The 15,287-nt window shown below is 33.8% G+C and overlaps 1 protein-coding gene across 2 annotated transcripts in view; it reads left to right on the forward strand.

Annotated features, from left to right (window-relative positions):
- Nucleotides 1–15,287, forward strand: part of RNF13 (ring finger protein 13) — a 116,097-nt gene that overhangs the window by 81,159 nt on the left and 19,651 nt on the right. For both annotated transcript variants that reach the window (XM_006202797.4, XM_031678861.2), the window contains exons 7-8: nucleotides 2,506–2,611; nucleotides 11,337–11,430. In XM_006202797.4, coding sequence (XP_006202859.1) covers nucleotides 2,506–2,611; nucleotides 11,337–11,430 — 200 coding nt within the window. The remainder of the gene's footprint in view (nucleotides 1–2,505; nucleotides 2,612–11,336; nucleotides 11,431–15,287) is intronic.

Genomic DNA, 15,287 nt, shown 5'->3' on the forward strand with positions numbered 1-15,287 from the left:
TTGATCCAAGATGGCGGGGATTGGATAACAAAACAGACAAGGCAAGACCTCATGTCAACAGAGGAATTGGGGAATTAGAGATTATTGCTTTAAAGTTTAGGCGGGGACACCTGGTTTAAAATTACCCTCGGACCTCATGCAAAGGAAAATAAGACACTGTTTCCTAGGTTGCTTAGGATTCTGCTTCACTGAGCAGTTCTTGGCTACAGAGCACGTGGAATATACTGTATTGTGGGGTGGACATGGAGGTAGTGTGGGAAGATACTTACTAAAGCTATTAAATATCTCCTCTTTCAAATATAAATTGACCTGGTGTTAGGACAGGACAGGGATGAGTCTGCAGCCTAAGCTGTAAGAGCCTGGACAGAGAAAACAGAGATAAAGATGGACGACTGATGTTCTGTTGCAGTTCTCCACCATATATCATTGCTGTCACCACCTCCACCATTAGCAATTTAGTTAAGAAAAAAGCAGTATCTTGAATGTACATTGAGCTTTTGATTTAAGATACTTAAAACTTGTCAATTGTAGAGCCTTTAAAAATCTTCACAATATATCTTGACAGTAAACTAAAATGGTCTGAGATATCAGACTGACTAAACTATATAGATGGATGGATGGATAGATAGATAGATAGATAGATAGATAGATAGATAGATAGATAGATAGATAGAGCGACCGATCAATCATTTAGTCTGGCTTCTAAACCCTCACAATGTTACTTTATAGCTGGTTGGTGGGAGTGCGGTAGGGAGGTTGCAGAGGATCAGCACCTCATGGAAAGGCTTATCTATTTAAAAGTGGCACCACTTGTTAACTATATCTCAGCCCTAGCCCTGAGGCAGTTTCAGAGGGTTTGTGCCAAGAACAGGGACATTATGTACAGAGCTGGTCTTAGGCTGGAAGAAATGGTAGCAAATAGGACATCCCAGACAGCTTGTCTCTCTTTTACTCTGATGATGTATCAGTCACTTCAGTATTTTATGTAAAGTTACAAAAATGCATATAAATCTTTGTCATCTTCTATTCTGCTAGAAAGTGAAGTAAAAAATGCTTTTTAGCAATCTTAGTAGTTTTTGGAAAATATGTAAATTATTGAGGGAAATTCCTGGTGTTACCTTTTTTGTTTTTATTTTTGTTGAAGATTGATAGAGCTCTTTGGATGTGAATAGGATTATTTATAGCATAAAGACTTAAAAATCACTTTGGAATAGAAGTAATTGGCTTTCATGTTATTTTTTAAAGTACTCTGATATCCTAAGCATATCCTAACATAGGGGAAGGGGTCAGCCTGTTTTTATTTCCTTGTATATTGAGAATTTTTGTTTTGTATCTAACCCTTCTGTTGTGAATACCTGGAGTTGCTATCTGAAAATCACCCAGTAGTAGGTAACAAAGTGGTGTTGCTGGCACCATACCAGTCGAGTAACACAGAGTACAATGGAGAAATCAGTCATCTTTCTGAACAGACTCCCTAGACTGAGGATATTTTCTATTGCAGGATTTTGCTGCCTTGTAAAATTTGCTCATGTAACACAAATAGTGTGCTTATTCTGATCAGTTTCATTTCATCAGTCCCTGTCAATTTTTATAATAGTAGTATCACAGTAACTAATAACATGGTAAATAACAAAGAAGAATAAGGCATGTGGTATTCTCTACTCTCCCACACAACATACACGTTTTGTTTTGTTTTGTTTTGTTTTGTTTTGTTTTGTTTCAGTCAAGCAATGTAAAAAGTTGAGAATAGAGAAGAAGCTACAACTCTGGTGCATTGCTTTGCCAGTTTTCCATTCCATATCTCACAAATGAATGTGGAGTGCAGGGCTGTATATGTTGTACTTGGTACAAGTTTATGTAAAGCATAAAGGGAGTAGGGACTATATTTTTGTCAATAGTGGCTCCAGAGTTTTTTCATACAAGGAACTGATGAATAGTAATTTGGTTGGGGTGGAGGTTCTTGTTGACATACCACCCAAGATACTGCCATTTTTTAGAAATGTATTTATTTGGGGGGGAGGTAATTAGGTTATTTATTAATTTTTTTAAAAGGAGGCGCTGGGATTGAATCCAGGACCTTGTGCACGCTAAGCACGTGCTCTGCCACTGAGCTATACCCTCCCCCGAGTAATGCCATTTTTAAATGTTGATTTTGTATGCAAAATATGCTAACTTTTGCCTAGGTTACTGAATTCAGTAAATGCACGTTTCTGGGATGGACACGGTAATATGGTAAGTATTAATTGGCTGATTTCCTCTACTCAGTCTAAAAGCTTCCTTTTAATTATATAGGCAAGTTATTTTGGCAAATATGTAAAATGGACTTAAAGATGAAAAAAGCATCCCTTAAATTATTGGAAATCATATGTTATAAAATGAGATGTGTCTGATGGATTGCATTGTAGTGTCTAAATGCCTTTTAAAAACATTTTCTTTGTTCTTAATTAACACCATAATTTGGCAACTATTAATATTTCCCAATTATTAAATTTTGTTTTCTTCCAGGGGCCACATCATCTTAGTTCCGGAATTTAGTCTTCCTCTGGAGTACTACCTAATCCCCTTCCTTATCATAGTGGGCATCTGTCTCATCTTGATAGTCATTTTTATGGTAGGTAAATTAACTTTAAATACTTTTTAAAAAATAGTATGAATGGCTCTAAAACACGTTGTATTGAGTAGGGGAGAGGGTATAGCTCAAGTGATAGAGTGCATGCTTAGCATGCATGAGGTTCTGGATTCAATCCCCAGTACCTCCTCTAGAACAAACAAACAAATAAACGAAAAAACCTAAAAAAAATAGTATGAATGGCTCTAAAAGACATTGTATTGAGTGAGAGAAACCATACATCAAAGAGTACATATTGTATGAGTCCATTTATATGACTGGTTCTGGAAAAGGCAAAGATAATCTGGGTAGGAAAAAAGTCAAAACAGTGGTTGCTTCTAGGGGGCTAGGAAAGAGTGAATGATTCACTCAGAAGGGTATGAGGGAATTTCCTGGGGAGGGAGAGTCATGTTCTATATCTTGAGAGAGCTCTGGGCTGCAATGTCTGAATCACCAAATTGCGTACTTAAATTTTGTGCATTTCATTGTAAGTAAAGTTAACCCAAAAAGGAAAAAAAAAAGAACTATAAAAAGTATTAAACTCTAAGTAATGAGTTTATATGCTGATGTATTTGGGGGGAAATATACTGATATTTGCAACTTACTTTGAAATGCATTGTATAAAATTAAGAGAAAAAAATATATTGATGGGTAGATAGCAGGATGGGTAAATATGTGATAAAAAGTATAGTAAAATGCTGATTGTAGGATCTAGGTAGTGAGTATATGGGTTTTTATTGTAAAATTCTTGCAACTTTTCTCTGTGTTTGAAAATTCTTATATTAAAATGTAAATAAGGAATAGTTTGAGGGCTGGAGATTAAGGGAGACTGACACATTGTTTCTCCAGAACAGTGGTTACCAAGGCATGGTCTTAGGACTTTTAGTGGGTCTGCAAGGTCAAAATTATTTTAATACTGATATTAAGATATGATTTGCCTTTGTCACTCTCATTCCCTCAGGGTTTATAGTGGCGAGGCTACGTGGTGTGTGATATCAAAACAAATTGAAGGCAGAAGCAGATATGAGAATCTCTCTGTTTCTGTTAAGATAAATTTTAAAAGAGATTTACAAAGATACAAAACAATTCCACTATTGTCTCTAACTTTTTTATTTTCAAAAAGTATTTATATTAACATCTAATGAGTTTATTATTGTACTGAATTCATAGATTAATTCAAAGATTAAACACTGTCTTTGAAATGTTCAATCTTCCTATGATGCTGTGGTATTTCTTTTAATTTATTTAGGCCTTTCATATCCATCAGCTTAATAATCTTTTTTTCTGTAAACATTTTGCATCTCTTTTGTTAGACTTTTTTGGAATTGCATTTTCTAATTGGTTATTATTAAGGTATAAGAACGTTATTGATTTTTTAAAATAAACTTTTAATTTTGGAATAATGTTAAGATTTACAGAAAAGTTGCAAAGAGAAGAGTTCCTGTACATTCCTCATTTAGTTTCCCCTATTGTTAACATTTTACTTTACCATGGTACACTTGTCAAAACTGAGAAATGGACATTGGTACATTACTGTTAGTAAACTCTAGACTTTGTATAGATTTTACCAGTTTTTCCTTGAATGTTTCCTTTCTGTCCCAAGACCCAGCCCAGGTTACCACACTGTTTCTAATTGTCATGTATTCCCAGTCTCCTCTGATCTATGACAGCTTCTTAGTCTCTCCCCATTTTTCATGACCTTGGCAGTCTTGAGGATCTTGGCGAGGTATCCCATAGAATGTCCCTTAATCTGACCCTTTTCTTACAGTTAGACTAGGTTATAGGTTTTTAAAAAGAGTATTACTGAAGTGAAGTGCCCTTCTCATCATATCCTGTCAGGGGCTATATGATATCTGCACAACGTCAATGATAATATTAACCTTCACCCCTTGGTTGAGGTGATGATTGCCAGGTTTCTCCACCATGAAGTTAATGTTTTTCTCTTTCTCTTTTCTCTTCTTTCTTTGGAACTGAGGTGTGCCCTAAAGGTGGGGAGGGCCAGGAATTAAGCTCCACTTACTGGAAGGAGGAAGTATCTGTATATATTATTTGGAATTCTTTTGTAAGGAAGATTTATTTCTTCTTGGCATTTATTTATTTATTTATTCAATCATTTATTTATATTGGTTTGTACTCTGTATATTTATTTTATACTTTGGGTAATAATCCAGTACTACACTATTTATTTTTGTTGTTTAAATTGTTCGAGCTTTGGCTTTGGGAGCTCTGTTAGCCTGGGTCTTGCATCCCTTCAATTCGACCCATCCTTTTGTTTTGTAAGTACTTCTTCGGTGTTTGGTACCATAAGAAGCTCCAGGCTCATCTTTTGTTTTTCTTGCCTCAGCGCTAGAATAAGATATTTCTCAAAGGAGCCCTGGTTTTTTAAAATTGAAGAGTAGTATTTAGTAGCCAACATTTGGATACTGGACATTATTGATTTTTGTATATTAATCTTGTCTCTGCAAACTTGCTGAATTCTCCTATTCTGGTTATTTGAATTTGTTGATTCTCTTGGGTTTTCAATGTAGAAGCAAAGAAGTATAGAAGGGTAGAACAACAAACCTTGGCAAGCCAAAAGTAAATTACCCTTAAATTAATAAAGATTATTGACTAAAAACTTAAAGTGAACATCATTAAATGGTGAATTATTAGAAACCTTCCCTTGAAGGTCAGGAACAAAAAAGAGGATGCCTGTTTAACATTGTGCTATATTTTCTGGTAAAACAAGAAAAAAAAGTATAAGGATTAGAAGAAAAGGAAACAAATTTTTATTTGCTTTTTTCTTTTTAAATAATGAATGGTGCTGAATTATATATATGTTTTTCTATCTGTTGTAATAATCATTACTTTTTCTCCTACTCTGTTCTTATGTTGGATTAATTTGTTTTGTAAATTTAAAAAATCTTTGTATTTTTGGTATAAAATTTATTTGATTATGATGTATAAATTATGTCTTTGCATGATGGGTTATTCAGATTTCTAATATGGGTCAGCCAGTTTTACACTTGGACAAAGGTGCAAAAATCCTAAATAAAATATTAGCAATCTGAATGTCCAGGTAAGGGGAAATTTTAGTTTTATGGAGCTAGAATAATTTTGACATCAAGTCAGTCTTCTTGAGCACTGTTGGTAGGGATGTTAAATGGAGCAGCCAGTATAGAAAACAGTATAGCAGTTCTTCAAAAAAAAAAAAAAGACATTAATTTACCATATGATCAGGCAATAGCACTTCTGGACATACCCAAAAGAATTGAAAGCAGAGAGTAGGCAGGTATTTGTACACTTATGTTCATAACAGCATTATTTGCAGTAGTCAAAGGTGAAAGCAACTCAACTGTCCGTTGACGGATGAATAGATAAACAAAAAGTGATATATATATGCAATGGAATATTATGTAGCCTTAAAAAGAAAGAAAATTCTGGCACATGCTACAACATGGATGAACTTTGAAGACATTGTGCTAAGGGTAATTGGTCAGTCACAAAAGGCCAAATACTGTATGATTCTATTTATATGTGGTACATAGAGTAGTCAGATTCAGAGACAGAAAGTAGAATAGTGGTTGCTAGGGGCTGTAGGGAGGGGAGGTTGCAAAATTACTGTTTAATGGGTACAGAGTTTCAGTTCTGGGAGATGAAAAGAGTTTGGTGGATGGATGTTGGTGATGGTAGCACAACAATGTGAATGTACTTGATGCCACAGAACTGTGTATTTAAAAAATGGTTAAGATAGAAAATTTTGTTATGTGTATTTTACTATAGTTTAAATAATTAGACAAGATAAAACTAGCCCATAAAATTAAAGCTTTTTCTTATTTTCTGTTTTCTAAAAGAGTTTTTTAAAAATAAAATCAAAATTATCTTTTACTTGAATTTTTGGTGAAGGTTGTCTGTAAAATCAGCTGGGTCTGCTGACCTTTTTCATAATTGCTTGGACATATTTTGTCTACTTCTTCGAACTGAATTGTATTTCTAGGAAATTGTCTGTTTTGTCTGTTTTCAAGTATTGTTGTATAAAGTGACTTATGATATTTACATACTCATATAACAATTTAAAGAGAATTTCATTCCACATATGTGGAATGAGTTCTGTTTATTCATATCCATCTGTGCCTTGCATAGTGTTGTCAGAAGTTTGTCTTGAAAGTAGTGGACTTTGAGATTTTCTTTCTTTTCTTTCATTCAACAAATACTTATTCTGCACCCGTGATAAACCTAGGCATTTGTCTAGGGTCTGAAGTTTCCTCTGAGGAAAATAGGTAAAAATCCCTGATATCAAGCAGCTTAAATTCCCATGGGACTTATATTCTAATGTCTTTACTTTCTTTTTTAATCTGTCTCATGAATTTTTTCTCTTAGCATTATTTTCTTTCTTCTATTTTGTTTGGATACGTTACTTTTCTTTTTCTAGCTTGATCAGCTGTATACTTACTCTTTTTTTCTTTCTAGTTTATGCCTTTGGCTTATAAATTTCTCTTTCACAGTCGCTTTAGTTGTATATAATTCATTACTTTTGATAAGGAATATTTTTATTTTTATTTGGTTTAAATTAAAAAAAATTTTTTTCACTGTTATATAGGACATTTCTTTACCACTCTTGACGTTTCCATCCATGTGAACGGGGAAGTCAATTACTAATACTCCTTTGCCCTTCCCTGCACTTTTACTCATTTGGTCTTAGAGGCAATGAAGTATCTTACCTGTGTGGTACATTTGGAAAGAATAAATTAGGGCATGCTTGGCTTAGCTTTACCTTTCTCTTGGGACCAGCCTGTCTTCATCTCCTCCAGGACTGGTTCTGCTGTGAAGGGAAGGCCTGCTCCATTCTGGAGTTGTCTTTGTCTGTACGTGGGTGGGTGAGGCAATCTAATTCTGTGGTTTAGGAAAAGATTCTCTTTCTCCACTGAGTTAGGTACTCCACCTGCCTCCATCTGCCATTTGTGATCTTATTTCTCAAGTTATTTAGAATCCTGGTGGCAAAGAGACATGGTGATTGTGGTTAAATTTTGAAAACATTCCCCATGTGTGTGAAAAGAATTGTGGAATGCAAAGATTTATATATATGTCCATTAGTTTGAGCTTGTGTATTTTTTTGTCCAGTCTTTTTTTAAAGGCAGACTTATTGAGATATAATTCACATAATGCAAAACTGACCCATTTAAATTATACAACTTAGTGGTTTTTAGTATATTCACAGAAATGTGCAATCATTGCAATTGTCTATAGTTTTTTGTTCTCTTCTGTTTTCTAAATCAGTGCTAGGCAGTAGAATGATATTTCTTGTAATTTAAAATTTTCTGGTAGCCAAATTTGAAAAGGTAAAAAGAAACAGGTGAAATTAACTTAAAGACTATATTTATTTAACCTAATAATCTAAAATGTATTTCAACATTCAGTTAATATAAATATAAAATATGTTTTCCACTCTTTTTGTACTAAGTCTTTGCAATCTAGTGTGTACTTTATACTTTTACAGCAAATCTCAATTGAGACTAGCCACATTTCAAGTGCACATATATGTATAGTGACTACTGTATTGGGTATCATAGGTCTGTAGTCTTTACATTTTTTTTATTGAGTTATAGTTAGTTTACAGTGTTGTGTACAGCACAATTTTTCAGTCATACATGAATATACATATATTCATTTTCATATTCTTTTTCACCATGAGCTACAACAAGATATTGAATATATTTCCCTGTGCTATACAGTATAAACTTCTTTATCTATTTTATATATACCTGTCAGTATCTGCAGATCTTGAACTCCCAGTTTATCCCGTCCCATGTCCCTCCCCCATGGCAAGCACAAGTTTGTATTCTATGTCTGTGAGTCTGTTTCTGTTTTATATATAAGTTCATTTGCCTTTTTTTTTAATTCCACATATGACTGATATCATATGGTATTTTTCTTTCTCTTTCTGGCTTACTTCAGTTAGAATGACATTCTTCAGGAACATCCGTGTTGCTGCAAATGGCATTATGTTGTCATTTTTATGGCTAAATAGTATTCCATTATATATATATACCACAACTTCTTTATCCAGTGCACATTTAGGTATTTCCATGTCTTGGCTATTGTAAATAATGCTGCTATGAACATTGGGGTGCAGGTGTCTTTTTGAATTAGTGTTCCTTCTGGATATATGCCTAGGAGTGGGATTGCTGTATCATATGATAAATCTGTTTTTAGTCTTTCGAGGAATCTCCATACTGTTTTCCACAATGGCTTCACCAAACTGCATTCCTATCAACAGTGTAGGGGGTTTCCCTTTTCTCCACACCCTCTCCAGCAATTATAATTTGTGGGCTTTAGAATGATGGCCATTATGACTGGTGTGAGGTGATACCTCATTGTAGTTTTGATTTGCATTTCTATGATAGTTAGTGATATTGAGCAATTTTTCATACACCTGTTGGTCATTCATATGTCTTCATTGGAGAATTGCTTGTTTAGGTCTTCTGCCCATTTTTGGATTGGGTTGTTTGTTTTTTTCTTATTAAGTCATATGAGCTGTTTATATATATTTCTTTTTTTTGGTCTGCCTGAGCTAGAAATTACTGAGCTTGTGATCTTGTGTATTTCTCACATAATTTTGTCATTTTCTGGGCGAAGTGTCCTTTTTAACATTGTGATAAATATCTCCTAATGATGATTTTTGTCTCATATCCTATTTTACTTGATACATCAGCTTTTGCTTAGTATTGTCATGGTATATCTTTATCCATCTCTGTATTTTTTAACCTTTATTTTTATCTTAATGTGTCATTAAGTTTTAATCTTGTATTTTGTAAATTGCATATGGTTGGAATCTTTTAGTTACCCAATATGATATACTCTGTTAAGAAAAAACTGGTGAATTTAGTCCATTTACATTTTTTGTGATTTGGACTAATTTATGTTGTTTACTCTTTTTTTTTTTAACTATATAGATTTGGATTACTCAACTTTTTTTCTCTTTCTTTCCACCTCTCTCTCGTACTAGTTTGAAAGCTTACATTATATTGTTGTTATCCTTAAATTTTTAGAATAAACATTTATTGAAGTATGATTAACATATTAATAAACTGCACATATTTAAATTGTACAAGTTAGTTAAGTTATGACATATACATATATACACACACACACACACACACACACACACACATACACACATATACACACATCTTTCAAACCACCACCACAATCAAGATAATGAAATATTGATCAGCTCAAAAAGTTTCCTCATGCTCTATGGTAATCTATCCCTTTCACCCCTTCCAAATTTCTTCTTCATGTACCTCTCCCCCTCCCCAACATCTCTAGGTAACCACAGATCTGCTTTTAGTCATATAGATTAGTTTGCGTTTTCTACAACTTTATATACAGGGAATCATAAACTATGTACTCTTTTGTGTCTGCCTTCTTTCTCTCAGAAGAATTATTTTGAGATTCATATATGTTACTGAGTATGTTGATATTCATTACTTTTTATTGTCAAGTTGTATTCCACTGTATGACTGTACCACAGTTTTGTTTATCCATTTACCTTGTTGAAGAAATTTGGGTTGTTTCTAGTTTTTGTCTATTACAGATAAAGCTGACATAGACTTCTTGTGTATAAGCTGTTACATAGACTTATGCTTTCATTTCTATTGGGTAAATATAAGTAGGAGTGGTATGATTAGGTCATTTGGTATATATGTATTTGAATTTATAAGAAACCACCAACTACTTTTCAAAGTGGTTGTACCATTTTACAGTCCTTTCAGTAGTGTATCAGAGTGCCAGTTCCTCTACTTCCATGCCGACACTCGGTATACTCAGTCTTTTTCATTTTAATCATTCTAATAGGTATATAGTGGTATTTGTGATTTGGATTTTAATTTTCCTCTTGACTATATTAAGCATCTCTTCAACTACTTACTTGCCATCTGTTTATCTTCAGTAGCAAAATGTTTATTCATATATTTTGTCCATTTTTTTTCTGTTGGGTTGCTTGTTTTCATATTAAGTTTTGAATTGTTTATATATTTTGGATAGAAATCCCTTATGAGATATGCAATTTATAAGTATTTTCTCCCAGTCTGTGGCTTGTCTTTCATCTATTAACAGTGTCTTTTGAGGACAGAAGTCCTTAACAGCGATGGAGTCAAATTTGTCAAAATTTTCTTTTATGGGTGTTGCTTTTAGTATTTGGTTCTGGCCCCATGGACTTCATTTTTATTTTTGCGAGCATAGTAATTAGTAGTTTAAAATATTTTGTATATTTTATCTGGTGTTTCTGAATATTTATAGTACAGCTGTTCTGTATTAGTTCTGCCCATTTTGCTGCTAGAACCACTGCAAGTGCAATGACTAATAGTTGTTTGAAAATTTTATTATTTTGTAACTTAGAAAAATTCCAACCCTCTCATTCTTGATCCAGTGAAGTCTTTGTAACCTAAAGCCTACCATTTGTATTTTCACAAACTGTTATATGTTATTTATAATGTTTCTGTCAGAGTAAATTAAAGATAATTTAGGTCAATAAATAAAAATTCTAGGATATTTTATGGGGTAACTAATCACTAATGATAACTTACCTTTAGTGTTTTAATTAATAATATTGTGATTACAATTTAAATATATTGAATTGATTTATAGCAGCTATCTAGAAACTTAAAAGACATTTATTATTTTAATGGCCATTTTCCATTTGCATATTGAATATCTGATTCCCTTTTTTTTTCTCTTTTATATTTAGATCACAAAATTTGTCCAGGATAGACATAGAGCTAGAAGAAACAGACTTCGTAAAGATCAACTTAAGAAACTCCCTGTCCATAAATTCAAGAAAGGTAAGTGAATATTTTTATTTGCTAAGTAACCACCCTTAGTTTATTGAAAAATACATGGTGATCATATTCTAATGCTACCTTCTAAGTCCTTACCATACTCAGTTAATAGTGAATGAATGAATGTGGGAGATGGTCTTTTGCTTTGGTGTACCTTGGTGGAGGCAAGAAGAGGGTACTTGGTCTTCAAAGATTGAAAAATCATAGTGAAACTGACCAAAATGTGTTTTATTATCACTACATGCTGGAAGTTGTAAACATCAGTGGATAAAAGACTTCTCTGCACCAGGGTGGTCTGTCTGCTCCCACTGAGCTTCCTTCCACTCTCTCTCCCACCATACACCACTGTATTAACATTGCATTAACTAAACACATTGTTTATAATGTTGTGTTAATTGAACACTATAGGTAGCTATTATGTGTCAGTATATTTCAGGTGTATCATCTCATTTAATTTTCATATTTTTATGAAATGGGTACTACAATGGGTATTTTATAGGTGAAGAAATAGAGGGTCAGGTCAAAAAGGCAAAATATTTAACGTCACACTGCCAGTTCTGACAGAGCTGGAGAGGGGCATGGGTCTAAAATTCTAGCAAATGTGGTTTCCCCTACCTATGCTTTAGTGAACTTTTAGTGCAGGTGCATGCTTGTTAAATCTTTTGGGCCAATTCCCAGCCTTTTCAATTTCATATACCAGTAAATTGTTCTGTTTTTTTTAATTGAAGTATAATTAATTTACAGTGAGTGTTAGTTTCTGCTATACAGCAAAGTGATTCAGTTATACATATACATATATTACTTTTCATATTCTTTTCCATTATAGTTTATTACAGGATGTTTACTATAGTTCCCTGTGCGATACAGTAGGACTTCGTTGTTTATTTATTTTGTGTATAGTTTTTATCTGGTAATCCCAAACTCCTAATTTATCCCTCCCCTGACCTGTTTCCCTTTGGTAACCATGAGTGTGTTTTCTGTGTCTGTAAGTATAGCATTAAAACTTAATTCCATCAAATATACTTCAATTAAAAAAAACTTAGTTCTGCAAAATTTTTATTTTTCCAAGTAACAAACTTTAAAAAAACCTACCATTTATAATAACCATTATTTTATGAAAAATGTAAAATTTAACAACAAAAAATAGGTTAACTCACATGTTAAAAGAAATAAATAGTGACATAAAAATGCAGTGCACTGTCATCATGCAGTGTGGATTAAGTAAAAGTTATTTTTAGACCAGTTTGAGGACTGGCTTTAGGAATCACTTTTTTAAACTCCATTTTGTGTGTTTGTTTTTGTGTTTCCTAAAACCAGGAAAAAAATGTTAAAAAAAAAAAAAGTAATGTTGATATTGTGCTGGGCTAAAAGGGGCATGCATAGTTTGCTTTTGTTCTGAGTAAGATGAGTAGCCATTGTAGGATTTTGAGCAGAGAAAAGATAAGATCTAAATGAAAAGTTAGGCTACTGCAGTAACCCAAGTGAGAGATGAATGTGGCTTGGACTAGAGTGGTAGCAGTAGAGGAGGTGAAGAAATCTTAAATTCTAGATATATTTGCAAGATGGAATGTACTGGATTTATTGATGGACTAGATGTGGGGAGAGGAAACAAGGATGACTCCAGATTTTCTTGTTTCAGCAACTGGCAGGATAGCATTGCCTTAAATGGAAATAAGGATATTTAATAAATGGTGGAGCAGGTTTTAGGAGAAAATTTGGGAAATCAGTTTTGGACATGCTGAATTTCAGATGTCTGCTAGACATTTAAATGAGTCTGGAGTTCAAGAGAGGGGTCTGCACTGGGAGCATAAGTATAAAGATGTATTTAAATCACGAGACTGGATTAGATTACCAAGAGAATGAGTATAAATGGATGGAAGAATACAAAAGACATGGGGACATACCAGCGTTAAGGAAGAAGAGGAATCGGCAGTGGAAACTGAGAAGGAGTGACCAGTTATATAGGGGAAAACCAGAAGAGAGTAGTTTACAGAAAACAAGTGATGCAAATCTCTAAGGAGCAAGGAGGGCTCACCTGTGTCAAACGCTCCTGAGAGATATGTAAGATGACAATTGACTATTAGAGGTTATTGACTGTCTTAATGAGCAGTTTCGACAAAGTGGTCAAGCCAAAAACCTGATTGCAGTGGGCTTGAGAATGGAAGGAGAGGGATAGCAACTAAAGACAACTTTTCCAAGAACTCTTAACTACAAAGAAATGGTGCAGTAGCTGGTAGGGGAAGTTTGGTTAAGAAATAACAGCCTATTTGCTGAAGGAAATTGGTGATGTAGGTGATAGGTGGGAGAATTGCTGTAATAATGTTTTTGAGAAGGCAAGAAGGCGTGGGATCTGGTGTACAAATAGGTGGGTTGGCCTTAGATAGTAGCATGGAGCGCTGAGCTAAGGGAAGATAGAATCTGTGGGTGCAAAATCCTGGTAGTGGTTATGGTGGTGAGCCTGTAGAAATGTTCTTTACTTCATTTTCTCAGTGAAGTAGGAAACACCATCATCTACTGAAAGTTGAGGATAAGAGAGGAGATGCTCTAGTTTTAAAAACAGAAAGTTATAAAATATTATTCTAAGAGAGCAGATGGGCAAATGGACTAGGGAAATATAATATGATTTCCTGGGGGCCTGAACCCTTTCAGGTTCATAGCTATGAACCAACAGCACAACTGTGTGTTTTTCTCTAGCCATGTTTATCTGTTTGGAGTGGTGTATATCCTTATCATTTAAGACATAGAACATCACTAGCATTGCAGAAACTACTGTGTCCCCTTCTAGTTTGTAATCCTTTCCTCCCCACTGGAAGTAATCACTGCTGGTTTATGATAATCATTTCATTGCCTTTAAGTTTTATCACTTATGTATACATTCCAAAACAATATGATTTAATTTTTCCCATTTTTTAAGGTGCACTTTTTGGTCTTACCCTTTTTATTAACATTTTTTGGTGAAATTAACCTTTATTGCATGTATATGTAGTTCATTCACTTTCATTCCATTTTATAAATATTTATCCATTTTACTATTAATAGAAATTTGAGGGGTTTTTTTTTATTTTTTACTGAAGTATAATTGATGTATAGTGTTTTGTTTTCCCAGTTTAGGGCCATTAAAGACTATGCTTTTAGGAACATTCTTGTACATATATCTGATGTATATGAACATGAATTTCTTTAGAGTATTCTTCTCTAGAAGCAGGTTATTGCTGGCTCATAGGATATACCTACCTTCGGTTTTATTGGACAATGCCAAGTCTTCTTCAAAGTGATGATGTAACCGGTTTATATGCCCATCAACAGTGTATAGGAGTTCCTGTTGTCCCACATATGAACCAATATTTTGTACTGATAGACTTAAATTTTAGCCAATCCAATGGGTTTATAAAGATAACTCGCAGTGGTTTTAATTTATGTTTCCCTCCGTGTCAGTGAGGTTAAGTGCTTGTTTATATGTTTATTTACTAGTTAGATTTTCTCTTCGATGAAGCACTTTTCGTGTCATTTTCCTGTTGGGTTGTCCTCCCCACTTTTCACATGTAAGAGAAATTCTTTGTATGTTCTTGCAACCTCGTCCTGGAGTTGTGGTGTGTGTTGAATCAGTTCTTCACTGATTTTGTGTGTCTTAACTGTCTTCTAGTTTCTGACTTATTTTTTCATATGTCTAAAGTTCTTTTATGATAGTGGTTTTAAACATGTTTATGGCATGTTTTAAAACAACTTCTTCCATACTCTAAGATCTGAAATACTGTGTTATATTCTGAAAGCTTTATAGTTTTGCCTTTCATATTTGTGCGTTTAGTCTACCTAAACTGGTCCTGTAAAGTAGGGGGCCCAATATAAGTTGTTGCCAATTT

The sequence above is a fragment of the Vicugna pacos genome, chromosome 1, assembly GCF_048564905.1.
Source record: "Vicugna pacos chromosome 1, VicPac4, whole genome shotgun sequence".
In the NCBI taxonomy this organism is placed as follows: domain Eukaryota; kingdom Metazoa; phylum Chordata; class Mammalia; order Artiodactyla; family Camelidae; genus Vicugna; species Vicugna pacos.